The following is a 16,129-nucleotide window of genomic DNA, read 5'->3' on the forward strand; positions in this document are numbered from 1 at the left end:
CAAACGAAGGGGGGCTGTGAGCCCCCCCCTGCCCGTTCCTCCCCCCAGAGCCCCCCCAAGGCAGCAGCCGCAGTAGAGAGCAATAGATATTTATATAAATATTTGGGACTGTACAAGTGAGGAGGGAGTGCAGGGTGGGGGGCGCGGGGGCACACAGGTCACAGGCCCGGGGGGGCTGTGGGCCGGGGGGGCCCCTCGCCGCTGCCTGAGTGGTCCAGCTCCGCGCTGTCACAGTCCGAGTCCTCGGAGACCTGGGGACACAAACGGCGGTGGAACACGCCCGGCGCCCCGTCCTGGGGGCAGGAACCCCCCCTTCCCTTTGCCGACCCCGTCTGGGGGCTCGGGGACCCCCCCATCCCACGGGGACCACGCCTGGGGCGCCCTGCGGACCCCGTTCCACTTGCCGACCCCATCTGGGGTGCTCGGGGGACCCCCCCACCCCACGGTGACCGTCCCTGGGGGTGCCCCTGGCTGCGGGCATCACCTTGGTGGGGCTGAGCCCCCCGTGCCGGCGGCCGGGCCCCTCGGGCGGGGCCGCATCCAGCGGGATCTCGGAGCCCTGGGACAGCAGGTCCTCGGAGCGGTCGTCGGGACGCTCGTCCGTGTTGGTGCTGCCCACGTCGGGGGTGGCACTGTGCGACGGCTCGCTCGTGTGGCCCTCGTCGCCGTCCCCGTCCGAGAAGTTCTCCGAGCTGAAGGTCGACAGCGACTGGCGCTTGCTCATCCCCGGGGGCCACCTGGGGAGGGGGGCGCGGCGTGAGCACACGGGGGTCCGAGCTTCCCCGGACCCCCCCAGGTGTCCCCGGGCACCCGCGGGGGGGGTCGCACCCACCTCTGCCGCAGCGGCAGCTCCACCTCGCTGTCCACTTCGCCCTCCTCCTCCTCCGACGAGACCCCCCGTTTCTGGGGGCACAGGGGGAGGGCGTGCTGGCGTCCTCCTGATGCCCCTCGGCCCTGACCCGCCCCCCACCCCGCGAGGGACCCGCGAGTCCTGACGCCCCCTCCCACTGCTGGGACGGCCCTGGGGTGTCCCCCCATGTCCTCGCCCCACCCCACCACGAAGGGACGCGGGGGTCTGGGGTCTCACCTGCCCGCGGGTGACGGCCGCCCGGTACAGCAGAGCCGCGGGGGTGAGGTGCTGCCCGGCCGCCCCTTTGCCCCCCCGGCCGGCCCCGCTCTCCCGTTCGGGCTCCCCGGGAGTGGGGGGCTGCGGCGGGGGGGACCCTTGGGTGCCCGTCGCCCCCTCGGGTCCCGCATCGGGTACCGCGGCCGGGGGGGCACCCGCGGCCTCCAGGGTGCCCCCGAGGATGTCGGGGCTGGCGGCGGTGGCGGGGGGACCCCGGGGGGTTCCGGCCTCGGGTCCCGGCTCCCCGCAGCCCCCCCGGGGCCCCGCTTTGCGGTGGCGACCCTTGGCCCGGCGGCTGCGCCCGGGGGACGGGGGGCCCTTGGGACAGCCCGGCAGGGCCACCTGCGCCATGGCCGCGTCCAGCTTGGGCAGCAGCACCTCCGGCTTCAGGATGTCGGGGCTGGGCACGGGAGGGACACGGCAAGGGCTGTGGGTGGGCATCCAGGCACCGCGACCCCTGGGATATCCACAGCCCCAAAGAACCCCCCTCCCTCCCAGGGACACCGGTCCGCAGCCCCAGAACTCCCCCAAAGGACCCCGGACCCCCACTCCGAGGTCCCCAAGCATTTCTCCCCTCAGGAACCCAGGCACCCCCAGTCCCCTAAACGACCCCAAATCCAGATCCCCCAACATCCGCACACCCAGAGCATCAGCCCCCTCCCCAAAGAGCCCAGACACCCCCACCCCAAAGAACGCCGTCCTCCCAGTCCCCTAAACGACCCCACACCCAGGTCCCCAGACCCCCCCACCCTGCTGGACCCACACGTCCGTGTCCCCCCCAACCCAAATCCCCAGCACCCCCATTTTCCTCCCACCCCAAGGTGCCCCCCCGAGGGACCCCAGCCCCCCGCTCACCGCTTGCCGTGGGGCGAGAGCTTCTGGGGGACGTTGCGCTTCTTGATGAGGGTCTCGACGGCGTTGCCGTGCAGGAGCCCCCGCGGCACCCGCGGCTTGAAGAGCCCGGGGTAGCGCTTCTCCAGCGCCTGCTCCCGCCTGCCACGGGCCACGCGTGGGCACCCGCGCCCCTGCCCGTGGCAAGCGGGGCCTGGGGAGTGGCCAGGGCCCGGCGGGGAGCGGCCATGGCCGTGGAGGAGTGGCCACGGCGTCGGGGATAACCACGGCGGGGGACGAAGGGCTGGCCACGGCCAGGGAGTGACCATGGGGTGGGCAAGAGGGTGCTGGAGGGGGGCTGCGTGGGGGTGTTATTTGGGGAGGGGCTGTTTTTGGGGGTGCTGTCTGGGGGTGCTGCCCACCCACCTGAGCAGCTCCTTCTCCTTGAGCTCCAGCTGCAGCATGAGGGCGCTCAGCTCCATGTAGAGGTTGTTGGCGCGCTCCAGTTTCCGCTCGTAGTGCTCCCGGATGTCCAGCGCGTGCCTGGGGACACGCGTGGCGTCAGGACACGGACCCGGGGACACCCGCGGCACCGGCCAGGGGACCGGGACAGCGACCTCATGGCCCCGCAGCAGGGAGAGTGACCCGCAGCCCTCCCTGTGCCCCACCAGCCCCTGGTGCCCCCCGCCACCGTCCCTTCCCAGCGCTCCCAGTGCCCCCAGCACGGCCCCACCGCAGCTCCTCGCGCCGGCGGTTGATCAGCTCCTCCTCCAGCCGGTGCAGACACGTCCCCTCCGACTTGATCTTCTCGAAGTGCAGCTTCACCTCCTCCCGCCACTCGGCCTGCGGCACAGGGACAGCGCGGCCACTGCCACCATGGGCTCCGGCCACCACCGGGTTGCGGCCACCGGGCTCTGGCCACCATGGGCTCCGGCCACCGGGCTCTGGCCACCACTGGGCTCCGGCCACCACCAGGTTGCGGCCACCAGGCTCTGGCTATCACTGGGCTCCGGCCACCGTGGGCTTCAGCCACCACCGGGCTCTGGCCACTGCAGGCTCTGGCCACCACCGGGCTCCAGCCACCAGGCTCTGGCCACCATGGGCTCTGGCCACCACCGGGCTCCGGCCACTACCCGGCTCCGGCCACCCCGCCCATCCAAGGCACCGGCGGTACCGGGCACTGCGGGCACTGCCCAGCTGGGCCCCTGTGGTGGAACTGGAGGAAGGGGGTCCTGGATGCTGGGGTTGGCTACCTGGGATTTGAAGTAGGTCTCCTGGGGGGTGGAGAGGACGTCGGCCGAGGCGATGTCGAGGTGCAGCAGGATCTGGCGGAAGGACGGCCGGTTCCGGGGTTTGCTGTTCCTGGGGGAAGGACAAGGCACTGAGGGTGGGCTGGGGGCGTCCTGGAGGTGCTGGGGGGTCTGGGAGGTCTCAGGGGGGTTCTGGGGGGTCCTGAAGGTTTTGGGGACCAGGGGCAGACAAGGGTGCACAGGACACTGGGGGGGCACCGCTACAGCCAGGGGTCCCCCCTGCCCTGCCCACGGGGGCAGGTCCCTCGTGCTGGCCCCATGGCCCCGTCCGTGGTGGGGTCCCCCATGCCGCGGGTGCCCGCAGAGCGTCCCCAGGGTGTCCCTCGGGGTGTCCCGGTGGGCACTCACCAGCACTGGCGCAGCAGCACCTTGAAGCCATCGGGGCAGCTGGAGGGCACGGGCAGGTGGAGGCTGTTGCTGCCCACGCCCCAGATTATGGCCGACGAGTCCACGTCCTTGTAGGGGATCTCGCCCGTCAGCAGCTCCCACAGCACCACCCCGAAGGACCTGTGGGCACCCACGGTCACCCACAGCGGCCTCCTGCTGTCGCCTCACCGCTCTGGTGTCCCCAGTGTCCCCCGCCCCTGTGGTCCCTGATGTCCCCTGGCCCTGCCACGTCACTCCCGGTATCCCCAGTGTCCCCATCTCTGGTTTCCCCGGGTCCTTGGCGTCCCCACAGTGTCTCCTGTTCCCACTGCCTGCCACTGCTGTGTCCCCAGTGCCAGCACGGCTGGCAGTGTCCCCGCTGTCCCCGGAGCCTCACCAGATGTCCACCTTCTCGGAGACGGGCTCGTTGCGGATGACCTCGGGGGCCATCCAGGCCACGGTGCCGGCAAAGGACATCTTGGTGCTCTTGTCGATGAGCTCCTTGGAGGTGCCGAAGTCCGAGATCTTCACCACGTCGTCGTAGGTGATGAGCATGCTGGGGACACGCGCTCAGCGCCACGCCAAGGACACGCCAACGGCACGGGCACGGCAGCACCGCGGGCATGCAACTGCTGCGAGCACCGTGGCGTCACGGCACGGCACCGGCGGGGACAGCCGGCACGGGCAGGGGACAGCTGGCATGGACAGGGGACAGCGGTGACACAGACAGGGGACAGCAGTGACAAGGACACAGAACAGGACAACACCAACACAGGCACGCCACCAATGTGGGACACCACCATGGACATGGCAGCAGCACGGACGCGGTTCCGAAATGGACGTGGCACTGCCATGGGCACAACGCTGCCATGGCACAGCCCTGCCGTGGGACACCTCCAAGGACATGGCCCCACCACGGACATGCAATGCCGGGAGCGTGGTCCTGCTGAGGGGACGCCACCACCACGAGCACGGCAGTGCCGCGGGCAAGAAGCCGCCAGGAGTGGCACTGCCAGGGTCACACAACTCGTGGACACGCACCACCACGGGCGCAGCACCAGGAGGGACACGGCACCGCCGAGGACACGGCACCGCTGTGCCACGCACCCGCCCCATGCACAGCCCCACGCCCGGGGGCACCCGGGCTGCTCCGAGCCCCGTCCCCGGCTCACTTGGGCGACTTGAGGTCCCGGTGGATGATCTTGTGCAGGTGCAGGTAGTTCATGCCGCCGGCAATGCCCATGGACCAGTCAACCAGCAGGGACGGGGTGACCTTGCGGCCGGCGCGCAGCACCTCGTAGAGCTGCCCCTGGGCGCAGAACTCCATGATGATGCAGTAACAGGGGGCCTGGGTGCACACGCCCCTGCGGGCACAGCGGCACCTCAGCGCCCGCCGGGGGCCACCGGGGCCACTGCTCCATCCGGGACACCCCACCAGGGTGCCCCGGGCCTCGGTGGCCATGCCCGGAGTGCTCGCCGTGTCCTGCCCGCCTCAGTCCGTGCCGTGCTGCGGGTCCCTGTGCCCGTGGCGTGTCCGTATCCATGCCGTGTCCATGCCATGTCCATGCCGTATCCATGCCATGTCCATGCTGTGCCCATGCCACATCCATGCCGTGTCCATGCTGTGCCCATGCCATGTCCATGCTGTGTCCATGCCGTGTCCATGCCGTGTCCATGCTGTGCCCGTGCTGTGTCCATGCCATGCCCACACCGTGTCCATGCCGTGTCCATGCCGTGTCCATGCCATGCCCACACCGTGTCCATGCCGTGTCCATGCCGTGTCCATGCCATGCCCACACCGTGTCCATGCCGTGTCCATGCCGTGTCCATGCCGTGCCCATGTTCCAGCATGCTCCATGCCCCATGCCATGCCCATGCCCCATTCCTGCAGTGTCCCCCTGCCCGTGGCGTTCCTGCGCCCACAGTGTCCCCACTCCTGCAGTGTCCCTGTGCCTGCGGTGTCCCCGTGCCCACGGTGTCCCCCTGCCCGCGCTGTCCCCGTGCCCCGGTGCCGGCAGCCCCCGCTCACTTGAAGGTGATGATGTTGGGGTGCTTGAGCTTGCGCAGGTGTTTGATGTCGGTCTCCTTGAGGTCCCGCACCTTCTTCACGGCCACCTCCTCGCCGTGGAAGCGGCCCAGGAACACGGCGCCCTGCGCCCCGCTGCCCACCCACTGCAGGTCCAGGATCTCCTCGAACGGCACCTCCCAGGGGTCTGTGGGCACGCGTGGGCATGGCACCCGCAGCCACCAGGACCCCCACCCACGGCACCCACAGCCACCAGGACCCCCACCCATGGCACCCACAGCCACCAGGACCCCCACCCATGGCACCCACAGCCACCAGGACACCCCCACCCACGGCACCCGCAGCCACCAGGACCCCCAGCATTGGCACCCACAACCACCAGGACCCCCACCCACGGCACCCGCAGCCACCAGGACCCCCACCCACGGCACCCACAGCCACCATGACCCCCAGCATTGGCACCCGCAGCCACCAGGACCCCCACCCACAGCACCCACAGCCACCAGGACCCCCACCCACGGCACCCACAGCCCAAGCACAGCCAGGGACCCCCGGAGCACACCCAGCACCCCCAGCCCCAGGGTACCCCTGGTGTACCCCCAGCCATGGCACACCCACACCCCTCCTTTTCCCCCCTCACCCCTGGTTTTGCCCTTCACCCCCTCTTTTCTCCTCACGTCCTCCTCCGTCCCTCTGACCCCCCTTTACCCCCTTGGACCCTGCTTTGGACCCTGCTTTGGAGCTCCTTTACCCCTTCACCCCCCTTTCCCCCATTCTTTACCCTTTCCCCCCATGCCCCCCATGCCCCTCACACCCCCTATGCCCCCTGTGCCCCCCATACCCCCCACGCCCCCCGTGCCCCTCATTCCCCCCGTGCCCCCCATGCCCCCCGTGCCCCTCACACCCCCCATGCTCCCTGTGCCCTCCGTGCCCCCCATGCCCCTCGCACCCCCCGTCCCCCTGTGCCTCCCATGCTCCCCGTGCCCCCTGTGCCCCCCATTCCTCCTGTGCCCCCCATGCCTCTCATGCCCCCCGTGCCCCTCGCACCCCCTGTTCCCCCCATGCCCCCCGTGCTCCTCACATCCCCCGTTCCCCCGCGCCCCCCGCGCCCCCCGCCGCTCACCCTCGGGGGGGTGTTTGTGCTCGGCCGCGTAGGCTTTGCCGATCATGGTCCACACGGGCTTCAGGCACCCGAAGAGCCCCTCCAGGAAGCCGCCCCCGGCCTGGCAGCGCAGGTGGGCGGCATCGGCCGCCAGCGGCCCCGCGGCCTCGGGGCCGAGCTCGGGGGGCCGGGACCCCCCCCGGCGGGGCCAGGCCTCGGGGGGCGCGCTGGGGGCGGGCAGGACATCGCGCAGGACGCACTGCGTGGGGGTCAGCTCCTGCTCGGGGGTCCCGTCCGACGGCAGCGCCAGCGACGGCGACGGAGTGCGGGTCTCGTGCAGGCAGGCCATGGCCAGGGCCTGGGGGCGAGCGGTCAGCGGGGCACGGACACCCCGGAATGGGGGCGAGCGGTCAGCGGGGCACGGACACCCCGGAATGGGGGCGAGCGGTCAGCGGGGCACGGACACCCCGGAATGGGGGCGAGCGGTCAGCGGGGAACGGACCCCCCGGAATGGGGGCGAGCGGTCAGCGGGGCACGGACCCCCCGGAATGGGGGCGACGCGGTCAGCGGGGCACGGACACCCCGGATTGGGGGCGAGCGGTCAGCGGGGCACGGACACCCCGGATTGGGGGCGAGCGGTCAGCGGGGCACGGACACCCCGGATTGGGGGCGAGCGGTCAGCGGGGCACGGACACCCCGGAATGGGGGCGAGCTGGTCAGCGGGGCACGGACACCCCGGAATGGGGGCGGAGCGGTCAGCGGGGCACGGACACCCCGGAATGGGGGCGAGCGGTCAGCGGGGCACGGACACCCCGGAATGGGGGCGAGCGGTCAGCGGGGCACGGACACCCCAAACTGGGGGCGAGCAGTCAGCGGGGCACGGACACCCCGGAATGGGGGCGAGCGGTCAGCGGGGCACGGACACCCCGGAATGGGGGCGAGCGGTCAGCAGGGAACAGACCCCCCGGAATGGGGGCGAGCGGTCAGCGGGGAACAGACCCCCCGGAATGGGGGCGAGCGGTCAGCGGGGCACGTTCACCCCCGGAGTTGGGGTTGAGCCCCACACACGCGTGTGACCCCCCCCGTGCCCACGGGACCCCCCAAACACGCGTGTGACCCCTTGGCAGACGCGCGTGTGTCCGTCCCCCCCCCCCCCCGCGTGCCCCAAAGTGCCCCCGAGCGCGCGTGCCAGGTCACCCTCGGCCACGCGCCAAGGGCTGGGGGTAAACTGAGGCACGAGGGGGTCCCCCCCGGGCCGGGGGACAGTTGCCATGGCAACAGCGCGCCCGCGATGATGTCATCACTAAAATTGGGGGGGGGTTGGGCCGCGGGGGTGGCGGGGGGAGGGGCCGAGCGTCACCCCCGAGGGACCCGCGGGGGAGGGGGGACGCGACCCGCCCCGCCAGGTGTCGCGTGTGTCCCCCCGCGGCGACATCACGTCACACGGTGACGTCATCCGGTGAGGGATGGAGCCTCTCCCCCCCTCCCCACCCCCGGGGAAACTGAGGCAGGAGCGGGGGGGCCGCGACCCGAGGGGGGTGGTGGGGGAGGGGTCCTCGGGACAAAGCGGGGGGGGGGGGAGGGCGTCGCTCGCGACACGCGACAGCGCCCGCCGGGCCCATGTCGCGACAGCGCAGTGCGGGAGGAGGGGAGCGGGGGCGAAACAGCGCCCCCCGCCGGCGCGGCGTGTCGGGACACGGCGCCCTGTCGCGACATGGGGAGGGTGCGGGGACGTGGCGTGACGGGGGCGGGGAGGAGCGGGGGGGGGTCACCCGCGGGCACGCGCGGGGACAGGCGGGCACGCGCCTGCCGCCGGTGGCGCGCGCGCGCGCGTGTAAGAGGTCACGAGCGCGCGCACGGCCGGGGGGGGAGGGGGAGGGAGGGGGGGAGGGGGGAGGGGGGGGGTCGCGCGCGTGCAATTGGGGTGGGGGGGGTCGCGCGCGTGCACGAGGCCGCGCGCGTCCCCTCCCCCCTTCCCCCCCTCCCCCCCCCCCCCCGCGGCCGAGGGGGGGGGGGAGGGGAGGGCGCGGCCCCCCCGGGCCTGGGGGGCCCCGGCGATGGGGGGGGGGGCCACGAGCCCCCCCCCGGCCCCCGCCCCGCCCCCTCCCCATCCCGGCGCATCCCCGGTCCCTGCCCCTTTCCCCCCCCCCCCCCATCCCGGCGCATCCCCCCCCCCCGAGCCGGTGCCGGTACCCTGGGGGGGCTCCGGGCTCCTCGCCCGGGGATGCCGGTGATGCCGGGGGGGTCCCGGTGGGGTCCCGGTGCCGGGGGGGGGTCCCGGCGGTGCCGGTGCTGGCGGGGGCTGGGCCCGGCGGGCGGGGCCGGTACCGGGGGCCCGGGGCCGCGGTCGGGGCGAGCGGCGGAGAACGGCCCCGCCCGACGGGAACGGCCCCGCCCCGGCCCCGCCCCGCGCACCGGAGAGACCGGCACGGGCACCGGGAGCCCCCCCGGTAGCGCCTCGGGACCCGATGCTGCACCGGGACCCCCCCCCCGATTCCGCAGCGGAAACCCCGGTACCGCACCGGGAACCGCCCGCACCGGAGAGACCGGGACCGGGACCCAGATACTGCCCCGGGAGAGACCGGGACCGGGATCCCCCGATACCGCACCGGGAGGGACCGGGACCACCCGATACCGCACCGGGACCCCCACTGGGCACCGGCAGGGACCGGCACCGGGAAGCCCCGCACCGGACAGACCGGCACCGGGTCGGCCTCTGCGACACGGAGACTCCGATACGGCACCGGGAGAGACCGGCGCAGGCACCGGGACCGCCATGGTGCCGCACCGGGACCCCCGTTCTGCATCAGAACCCCCGATACTGCACCGAACCACCCCCCGGTACCGGAGAGGCCGGCACGGGCACGGGACGGCTCTGACACCGGGACCGCGCTGACAGACACCGGGGACCGCTCCCGGGCCTGCACCGGGACCGGGACCTCCCGTAGGCAGCACCGGCACTCCAGAACCGGACCCACCGGTGCCCCCCGTGACCCCGCCGGCACCGGCCACCGCCCGGCCCACACGGGCCACCAGTGCCACGCCAGTGCTCCCAGTACGGTGTCCCTTAATTCCCAGTGCTCCCGGTCCTATTCCAGCGTTCCCGGTACGGGCGTCCCTCCGTCCCCCCCGGTGTGATCCCAGCGCGCCCATTCTGACCAGCGCCACCTCTGCCCCACCGCCCCCCTTGTCCCCATTGTCCCCTAACCCCTCTCGGGGGAAACTGAGGCAGGACCCCCTTCCCCGCCCCTCCAGCGCCACGTGACCCCCGCCTTCCCGCCTCCTCCGCGCTGCCGCCCTCCCTTGGCGCGGGGGGCTTCTGGGAAGCGTAGTCCGCCCGGGAGGGGCGGGCGGCGGCCGCGCGCGCTGCAGGCGGCGCCGGGCGGACTCCGCTTCCCAGAGCCCCCCGCGCGGCGGCGGCGCTCCCGTGATGCCGCGCGCCCCCTGGCGGCGCGGGCGGCGGCCGGAGCGGCGGGGATGAGCGAGGAGGGGGCGGCGGGGCCCGGCGGAGCGGCGGCGCCTTCCCCAGGTACCGGGACCCCCGGCGGCCCCCGGCACCCGCCGGAAGCCGCCCGGGGCTCCCCGGCCCCGCCACAGCCCCGGCGGCGGCGGCGGCGGCGGGCGGGGGGAGGGGGCGGCCTAGGCCGGGGCTGGGCGCGGGGGGCGGGGAGGGGGAGGGGGCACAGCGCCGTCCCCGCGGGCTGCGGCGGCGCGGCCCCGTGCCCGTGTCCCCGGCGGGGCCACCCGTGTCCCCACGTGGCGGCGGCAGCCCCGTGCCCGGGTCCCCGCGCTCTGTGGCAGTGCCATCCCTGTCCCCGCGCTGTGTGGCAGTGCCATCCCTGTCCCCGCGCTCTGTGGCAGTGCCATCCCTGTCCCCGCGCTCTGTGGCAGTGCCATCCCTGTCCCCGCGCTCTGTGGCAGTGCCAGCGCTGTCCCCGCGCTCTGTGGCAGTGCCACCGCTGTCCCCGCGCTCTGTGGCAGTGCCATCGCTGTCCCCGCGCTCTGTGGCAGTGCCATCCCTGTCCCCATGCTGTGTGGCAGTGCCATCGCTGTCCCCGCGCTCTGTGGCAGTGCCATCCCTGTCCCCATGCTCTGTGGCAGTGCCATCCCTGTCCCCCCGCGCTGTGTGGCAGTGCCATCCCTGTCCCCGCTCTGTGGCAGTGCCATCCCTGTCCCCGCGCTCTGTGGCAGTGCCATCCCTGTCCCCGCGCTGTGTGGCAGTGCCATCGCTGTCCCCGCGCTGTGTGGCAGTGCCAGCGCTGTCCCCGCGCTGTGTGGCAGTGCCACCGCTGTCCCCGCGCTCTGTGGCAGTGCCATCGCTGTCCCCGCGCTCTGTGGCAGTGCCATCCCTGTCCCCGCGCTCTGTGGCAGTGCCATCCCTGTCCCCATGCTGTGTGCAGTGCCATCGCTGTCCCCGCGCTCTGTGGCAGTGCCATCCCTGTCCCCCATGCTCTGTGGCAGTGCATCCCTGTCCCCGCGCTGTGTGGCAGTGCCATCCCTGTCCCCGCTCTGTGGCAGTGCATCCCTGTCCCCATGCTGTGTGGCAGTGCCATCCCTGTCCCCCGCGCTGTGTGGCAGTGCCACCGCTGTCCTCACGCTGTGTGGCCGTGCCATCCCTGTCCCCGCGCTGTGTGGCAGTGCCACCCGCCTGTCCCCGCGCTCTGTGGCAGTGCCAGCGCTGTCCCCCGCGCAGTGCCGGGGCTCCGTCCCTGTGCCCGTGTCCCCACGTCACGCGCAAATGCCACCCCGTGTCCCCGCACTCCACGGCAGAGCCCCCCCCGTCCCCGTGTCCCTGTGCCGTGCGGTGATGCCACCCCTTCCCCCGTGTCCCCAGTGCTGCCACCCCCCATCCTCGTATCCCCGTGCCCTGTGGCACTGCCACCCCTGTCCCCGCAGTGCCCGGGTGACAGCTCTGTCCCCAGCCTGCAGCAGATGCCACCCCCCTGTCCCCGTGTCCCTGCAGTGCCATGTCCCCTGACCCAGGGTCGGTGACAGCCGTGTCCCCGGGTCCCCACACTCCCGTGCCCCTGGTGGCTGCCAGCCGTGTCCCTGTCCCTGTGTCCCACACTCCCGTGTCCCTGTCCCAGCCGTGTCCCTGTCCCTGTGTCCCCACACTCCCGTGTCCCTGTCCCAGCCGTGTCCCTGTCCCTGTGTCCCCACACTCCCGTGTCCCTGTCCCAGCCGTGTCCCTGTCCCTGTGTCCCCACACTCCCGTGTCCCTGTCCCAGCCGTGTCCCTGTCCCTGTGTCCCCCACACTCCCGTGTCCTGTGGGTCCCAGCCGTGTCCCTGTCCCTGTGTCCCCCCACACTCCCGTGCCCTGGTGGCCAGCCATGTCCCTGTCCCTGTGTCCCCACACTCCCGTGTCCCTGTCCCTGCTGTGCCCCCGTGGGTCACTGTCATGCCCTGACGGGTGCCAGCTGTGTCCCTGTCCCTGTGTCCCCATATTCCCCCTGTCCCTGTGGCTGCCATGTCCCTGTCCCTGTGGGTGCCAGCCCTGTCCCTGTCCCTGCGGGTGCCAGCCCTGTCCCCTGTCCCTGTCCCTGTGGGTGCCAGCCCTGTCCCTGTCCCTGTCCCTGCGGGTGCCAGCCCTGTCCCTGTCCCTGTCCCTGTCCCTGTCCCTGCGGGTGCCAGCCCTGTCCCTGTCCCTGTCCCTGTCCCTGCGGGTGCCAGCCATGTCCCTGTCCCTGTCCCTGTCCCTGTGGGTGCCAGCCCTGTCCCTGTCCCTGTCCCTGTCCCTGTCCCTGTGGGTGCCAGCCCTGTCCCTGTCCCTGTCCCTGTCCCTGTCCCTGTCCCTGTCCCTGCGGGTGCCAGCCCTGTCCCTGTCCCTGTCCCTGTCCCTGTCCCTGTCCCTGTGGGTGCCCAGCCCTGTCCCTGTCCCTGCGGGTGCCAGCCGTGTCCCCGTTGCCAGCCTGGAGCAGATGGTGGCCGCCAGCCCCGGGAAGACGCCCATCAGCCTGCTGCAGGAGTATGGCACGCGCCTAGGACGGACCCCCGGCTACGACCTGCTCAAGGCCGAGGGCCAGGCCCACCAGCCCAACTTCACCTTCCGCGTCACCCTCGGGGACATCAGCTGCACCGGTGGGACCCCAAAACTCCCGGGGACCCCCTGGGGAGCCCCAAACCGGCCTGGGCCACCCCTGTCCCTCCTCGTCCCCTTGGGGACATCCCCGGCACCTCCGGGACCCCAAAACTCCCAGGGCCCTCCCGTGCCCCCCGGGGACCCCCGTGTCCCCTTGGGTGCTGGGGGAGGACCCCAAAGCCCCCCTGGGGACATCAGCTGCACCAGGGGACCCCCAGACCCCTGTCCCCCGGTGGGGACCCCCCCCTCTTTTTCCCCCACACTTTGGGACGGGGACACCGAGGGGGACGCCCTGGGACCCCCGGTGCTGGGTGCTGCTGGGGCGGTGGGGAGGGGTCCCCGGTGTCCCCCGGTGTCCCTGAGCCCGGTGTCCCCCAGGGCAGGGTCCCAGCAAGAAGGCGGCGAAGCACAAGGCGGCCGAGGTGGCCCTGAGGCTGCTCAGAGGGGGGGGGGCCAGCTGGAAGCCCCTGGAGCACAGGTGGGGGCTGGGGAGGGGCACTGAGGGTGACCGGGGGGGACCCAGGGGGTGGGGGGCACCCGGTTTGGGGGGCTCTGGGGGGAGGGAGGGGGCACTCAGAGGAGTTTGGGGGTGCCCAGAGGGGGCTTTGGGGTCCTGCGGGGTTTGAGGGCTCTGCTGGGCTCCGGTGGGTTTGGGGGGGGTCTGGGGAGGGGGGGGGGGGGTCTGGGGGGTCCCCCATAAAGCCGAGGGGGGCAGCTCTGACCCCTCCCCTCCCCCCAGCTCTCCTTTCCCCCCGGAGCCCCCGGCAGAGCCCGGCCCCGCCGCGCCCCCCCCGGCCCCCGCCGCGCCCCCCGCCTCGCCCAGGTAAGGGGGGGCTGCCGTGTCCCCACCCCCCAAACCCCCCCGGCCCCTCTGGCCCCCCTCCCGAGGGGGCCCTGGGTGCCCCCTGACCCCTGTGGCCCCGCAGGGGGCCCCCCCTGGAGATGAAGACGCCGGTGTCCCCCCCCCCAGTCCGAGTGTAACCCCGTGGGGGCTCTGCAGGTGGGTGGCACCGGGACACCGGGGACACCCGGGGACACCCGGGGACACCCGGGACACCCGTCCCCCTCCCTGCCCCGCTGAGGGAGCCATTCCCGGGCTGGGGGTGACGACCTGACCGGGCTGGGGGTGACCTTACCCGTTTGTGGGCTGGGGGGAACGCGATGGCATTTGGGGGGGGTGTTCCTCCTTTTTGGGACAGTTACTCCTGTTCTGGGGACAGCTGCTTCCATTTTGGGGCTGCTCATCCCCGTTCAGGGACAGTTACTCCTGCTTTGGGCTGGTTATCCCTCTTTTGGGGACAGTTATGCCCGTTTTGGGGGTGGTTATCCCTCCCCGTTTTGAGGACAATTATCCCCATTTTTGGGCCATTATCCCCGTTTTGGGGCCATTATCCCTATCTTGGCACCCGTTATCTCTGTTTTGGGCCAGTTATCTCCATTCTGGGCTAGTTATCCCCGTTTTGGGCCAGTTATCCCCGTTTTGGGCCAGTTATCCCCGTTTTGGGCCAATTATCTCCATTCTGGGGCCCATTATCCCTGTTTTGGGGCCAGTTATCCCGTTTTGGGCCAGTTATCTCCATTCTGGGGCTAGTTATCCCCGTTTTGGGCCAGTTATCCCCGTTTTGGAGCCCGTTGCCCCCTTGTGGGGCTGCTGATGGTGGCTTGGGGCTGTCCCCATGCAGGTGGCCTTGTCCCATCGTGGGTGGCCGTGTCCCCTCACGGTGGCCGTGTCCCCTCATGGTGGCCATGTCCCCATGGGGGGTGGCCGTGTCCCCATGGTGGCCGTGTCCCCATGGGTGGCCGTGTCCCCATGGTGGCCGTGTCCCCATGGGTGGCCGTGTCCCCATGGAGGGTGGCCGTGTCCCCGGCAGGAGCTGGTGGTGCAGAAGGGCTGGCGCCTGCCCGAGTACACGGTGACGCAGGAGTCGGGGCCGGCGCACCGCAAGGAGTTCACCATGACGTGCCGCGTGGAGAGATTCGTCGAGATCGGTGAGGGGCCGGCCTGGGGGCTCCCGGGGGGTCCCGGGGGGCCTCGGCTCACCCCCAGCCCCTCCCCCAGGCAGCGGCACCTCCAAGAAGCTGGCCAAGCGCAACGCGGCCGCCAAGATGCTGGTGCGCATCCACAACGTGCCCATGGAGCCGCGCGACGGCAGCGAGGCCGAGGGCGAGGAGGACCAGTTCAACATGGTACTGGGGGCACTGGGAGGGGCACGGGCACCCCAGAGTCAGCCAGAGCCACCCCAAAGTCAAAGTCACTCCAGAGCCACCCCGAGTCACCCCAGAGTCACCCCAGAGCCATCCTGGAGTCACCCAGAGCCACCCCGGAGCCACCCAGAGTCATCCAGAGTCAGCCAGAACCACCCAGAGTCACCCAGAGCCACCCCAGAGTCACCCCAGAGTCACCCAGAGCCACCCCAGAGTCACCCCAGAGTCACCCAGAGCCCCCCAGAGCCACCCCGCATGCCCCTGTGCGCCCCTGCTCCAGGCCGTGGGGAGGGCACCCTCTGGGTTTGGGCTTGTGGGTGGCCCCGGGGGTGTCCCGCGGTTCCCGGGGGGGTTCCCACACCTCGAGGGGGTCGGGCCAGACCCCGGGGGCTGGGCAGGACCCCGAGTGCCCCGTGCCCCCTCCCCAGACGTGCCCCCGGCTGGAGGGGCTGCGGGGCCGCGCCCCCGGCTGCACCTGGGACTCCCTGCGCAACTCCGCGGGCGAGAAGCTGGGCCAGCTGCGGAGCCGGGGGGGCAACCCCGCGCCGGGGGGGCCTGCGCCCTCCTGCAGGAGCTCTCGGAGGAGCAGAGCTTCGCCATCAGCTACCTCGACATCGGTGAGCCCCGGGCGCCCCCCGGCCCCCGCCCCGGCCCCCGCAGCCCCGCGGGTGCCCCGGCTCGCCCCGGGGCTGCCGTGGGGTGACCCCGCTGTGCCCCCAGACGCGCTGAGCCTCAGCGGGCTGCACCAGTGCCTGGTGGAGCTGTCCACGCAGCCGACCACGGTGTGCCACGGGGCAGCCCCGTCCCGCGACGGCGCCCGCGCCCAGGCCGCCCGCAACGCGCTGCAGTACCTGCGCATCATGGCCGGGGGCAAGTGAGCCCCGCCCGGGGGCAAGCGAGCCCTGCCCGGGGCAAGCGAGCCCCGCCCGGGGCAAGCGAGCCCTGCCCGGCCCGTGCCCCTCGAGCCGCCGGGCAGCGCTCGGAGCTCTGGACGCGGAGCCCGCTGCGGGCAGATGGACAGACGGACCTCAGGGCCCGGGGTCTCCCTCCGGCCTGGAGCCCGCTCTGGAGGGTCCCCGGGTG

The 16,129-nt window shown here is 72.6% G+C and overlaps 2 protein-coding genes across 4 annotated transcripts; one reads left to right on the forward strand and one right to left on the reverse strand.

The window, feature by feature from the left end:
- Positions 1 to 73: 73 nt before the first annotated feature.
- MAP3K12 (mitogen-activated protein kinase kinase kinase 12) lies at positions 74 to 7,126 on the reverse strand. Of its 3 annotated transcripts, none has more exons than XM_068212424.1 (13): positions 6,783 to 7,126; positions 5,663 to 5,846; positions 4,806 to 4,997; positions 4,031 to 4,265; positions 3,616 to 3,774; positions 3,211 to 3,319; positions 2,691 to 2,800; positions 2,384 to 2,500; positions 1,982 to 2,119; positions 1,088 to 1,526; positions 833 to 903; positions 485 to 737; positions 74 to 251 (listed from the first exon to the last, which is right to left on the reverse strand). In XM_068212424.1, the coding sequence occupies exons 1-13, from the start codon at positions 7,108 to 7,110 to the stop codon at positions 229 to 231; spliced, it is 2,358 nt and encodes a 785-aa protein (XP_068068525.1). In that variant the 5' UTR covers positions 7,111 to 7,126; the 3' UTR covers positions 74 to 228. The 3 variants fall into 3 exon arrangements, with proteins under 3 accessions (XP_068068525.1, XP_068068526.1, XP_068068527.1); XM_068212425.1 differs by having other exon boundaries at positions 4,031 to 4,189; positions 6,783 to 7,125; XM_068212426.1 differs by lacking the exon at positions 4,806 to 4,997.
- A 3,008-nt stretch (positions 7,127 to 10,134) lies between these two features.
- TARBP2 (TARBP2 subunit of RISC loading complex) lies at positions 10,135 to 16,013 on the forward strand. Its single transcript, XM_068212463.1, is given in 10 exon segments — positions 10,135 to 10,290; positions 12,671 to 12,840; positions 13,220 to 13,319; positions 13,768 to 13,801; positions 13,803 to 13,841; positions 14,713 to 14,830; positions 14,901 to 15,028; positions 15,475 to 15,571; positions 15,574 to 15,663; positions 15,767 to 16,013. Coding segments are annotated over 9 exon segments (924 nt in total). The 5' UTR covers positions 10,135 to 10,290; positions 12,671 to 12,680; the 3' UTR covers positions 15,925 to 16,013.
- The last annotated feature ends 116 nt before the right edge of the window (positions 16,014 to 16,129 follow it).

Source organism: Anomalospiza imberbis, chromosome 22 (assembly GCF_031753505.1).
Source record: "Anomalospiza imberbis isolate Cuckoo-Finch-1a 21T00152 chromosome 22, ASM3175350v1, whole genome shotgun sequence".
In the NCBI taxonomy this organism is placed as follows: domain Eukaryota; kingdom Metazoa; phylum Chordata; class Aves; order Passeriformes; family Viduidae; genus Anomalospiza; species Anomalospiza imberbis.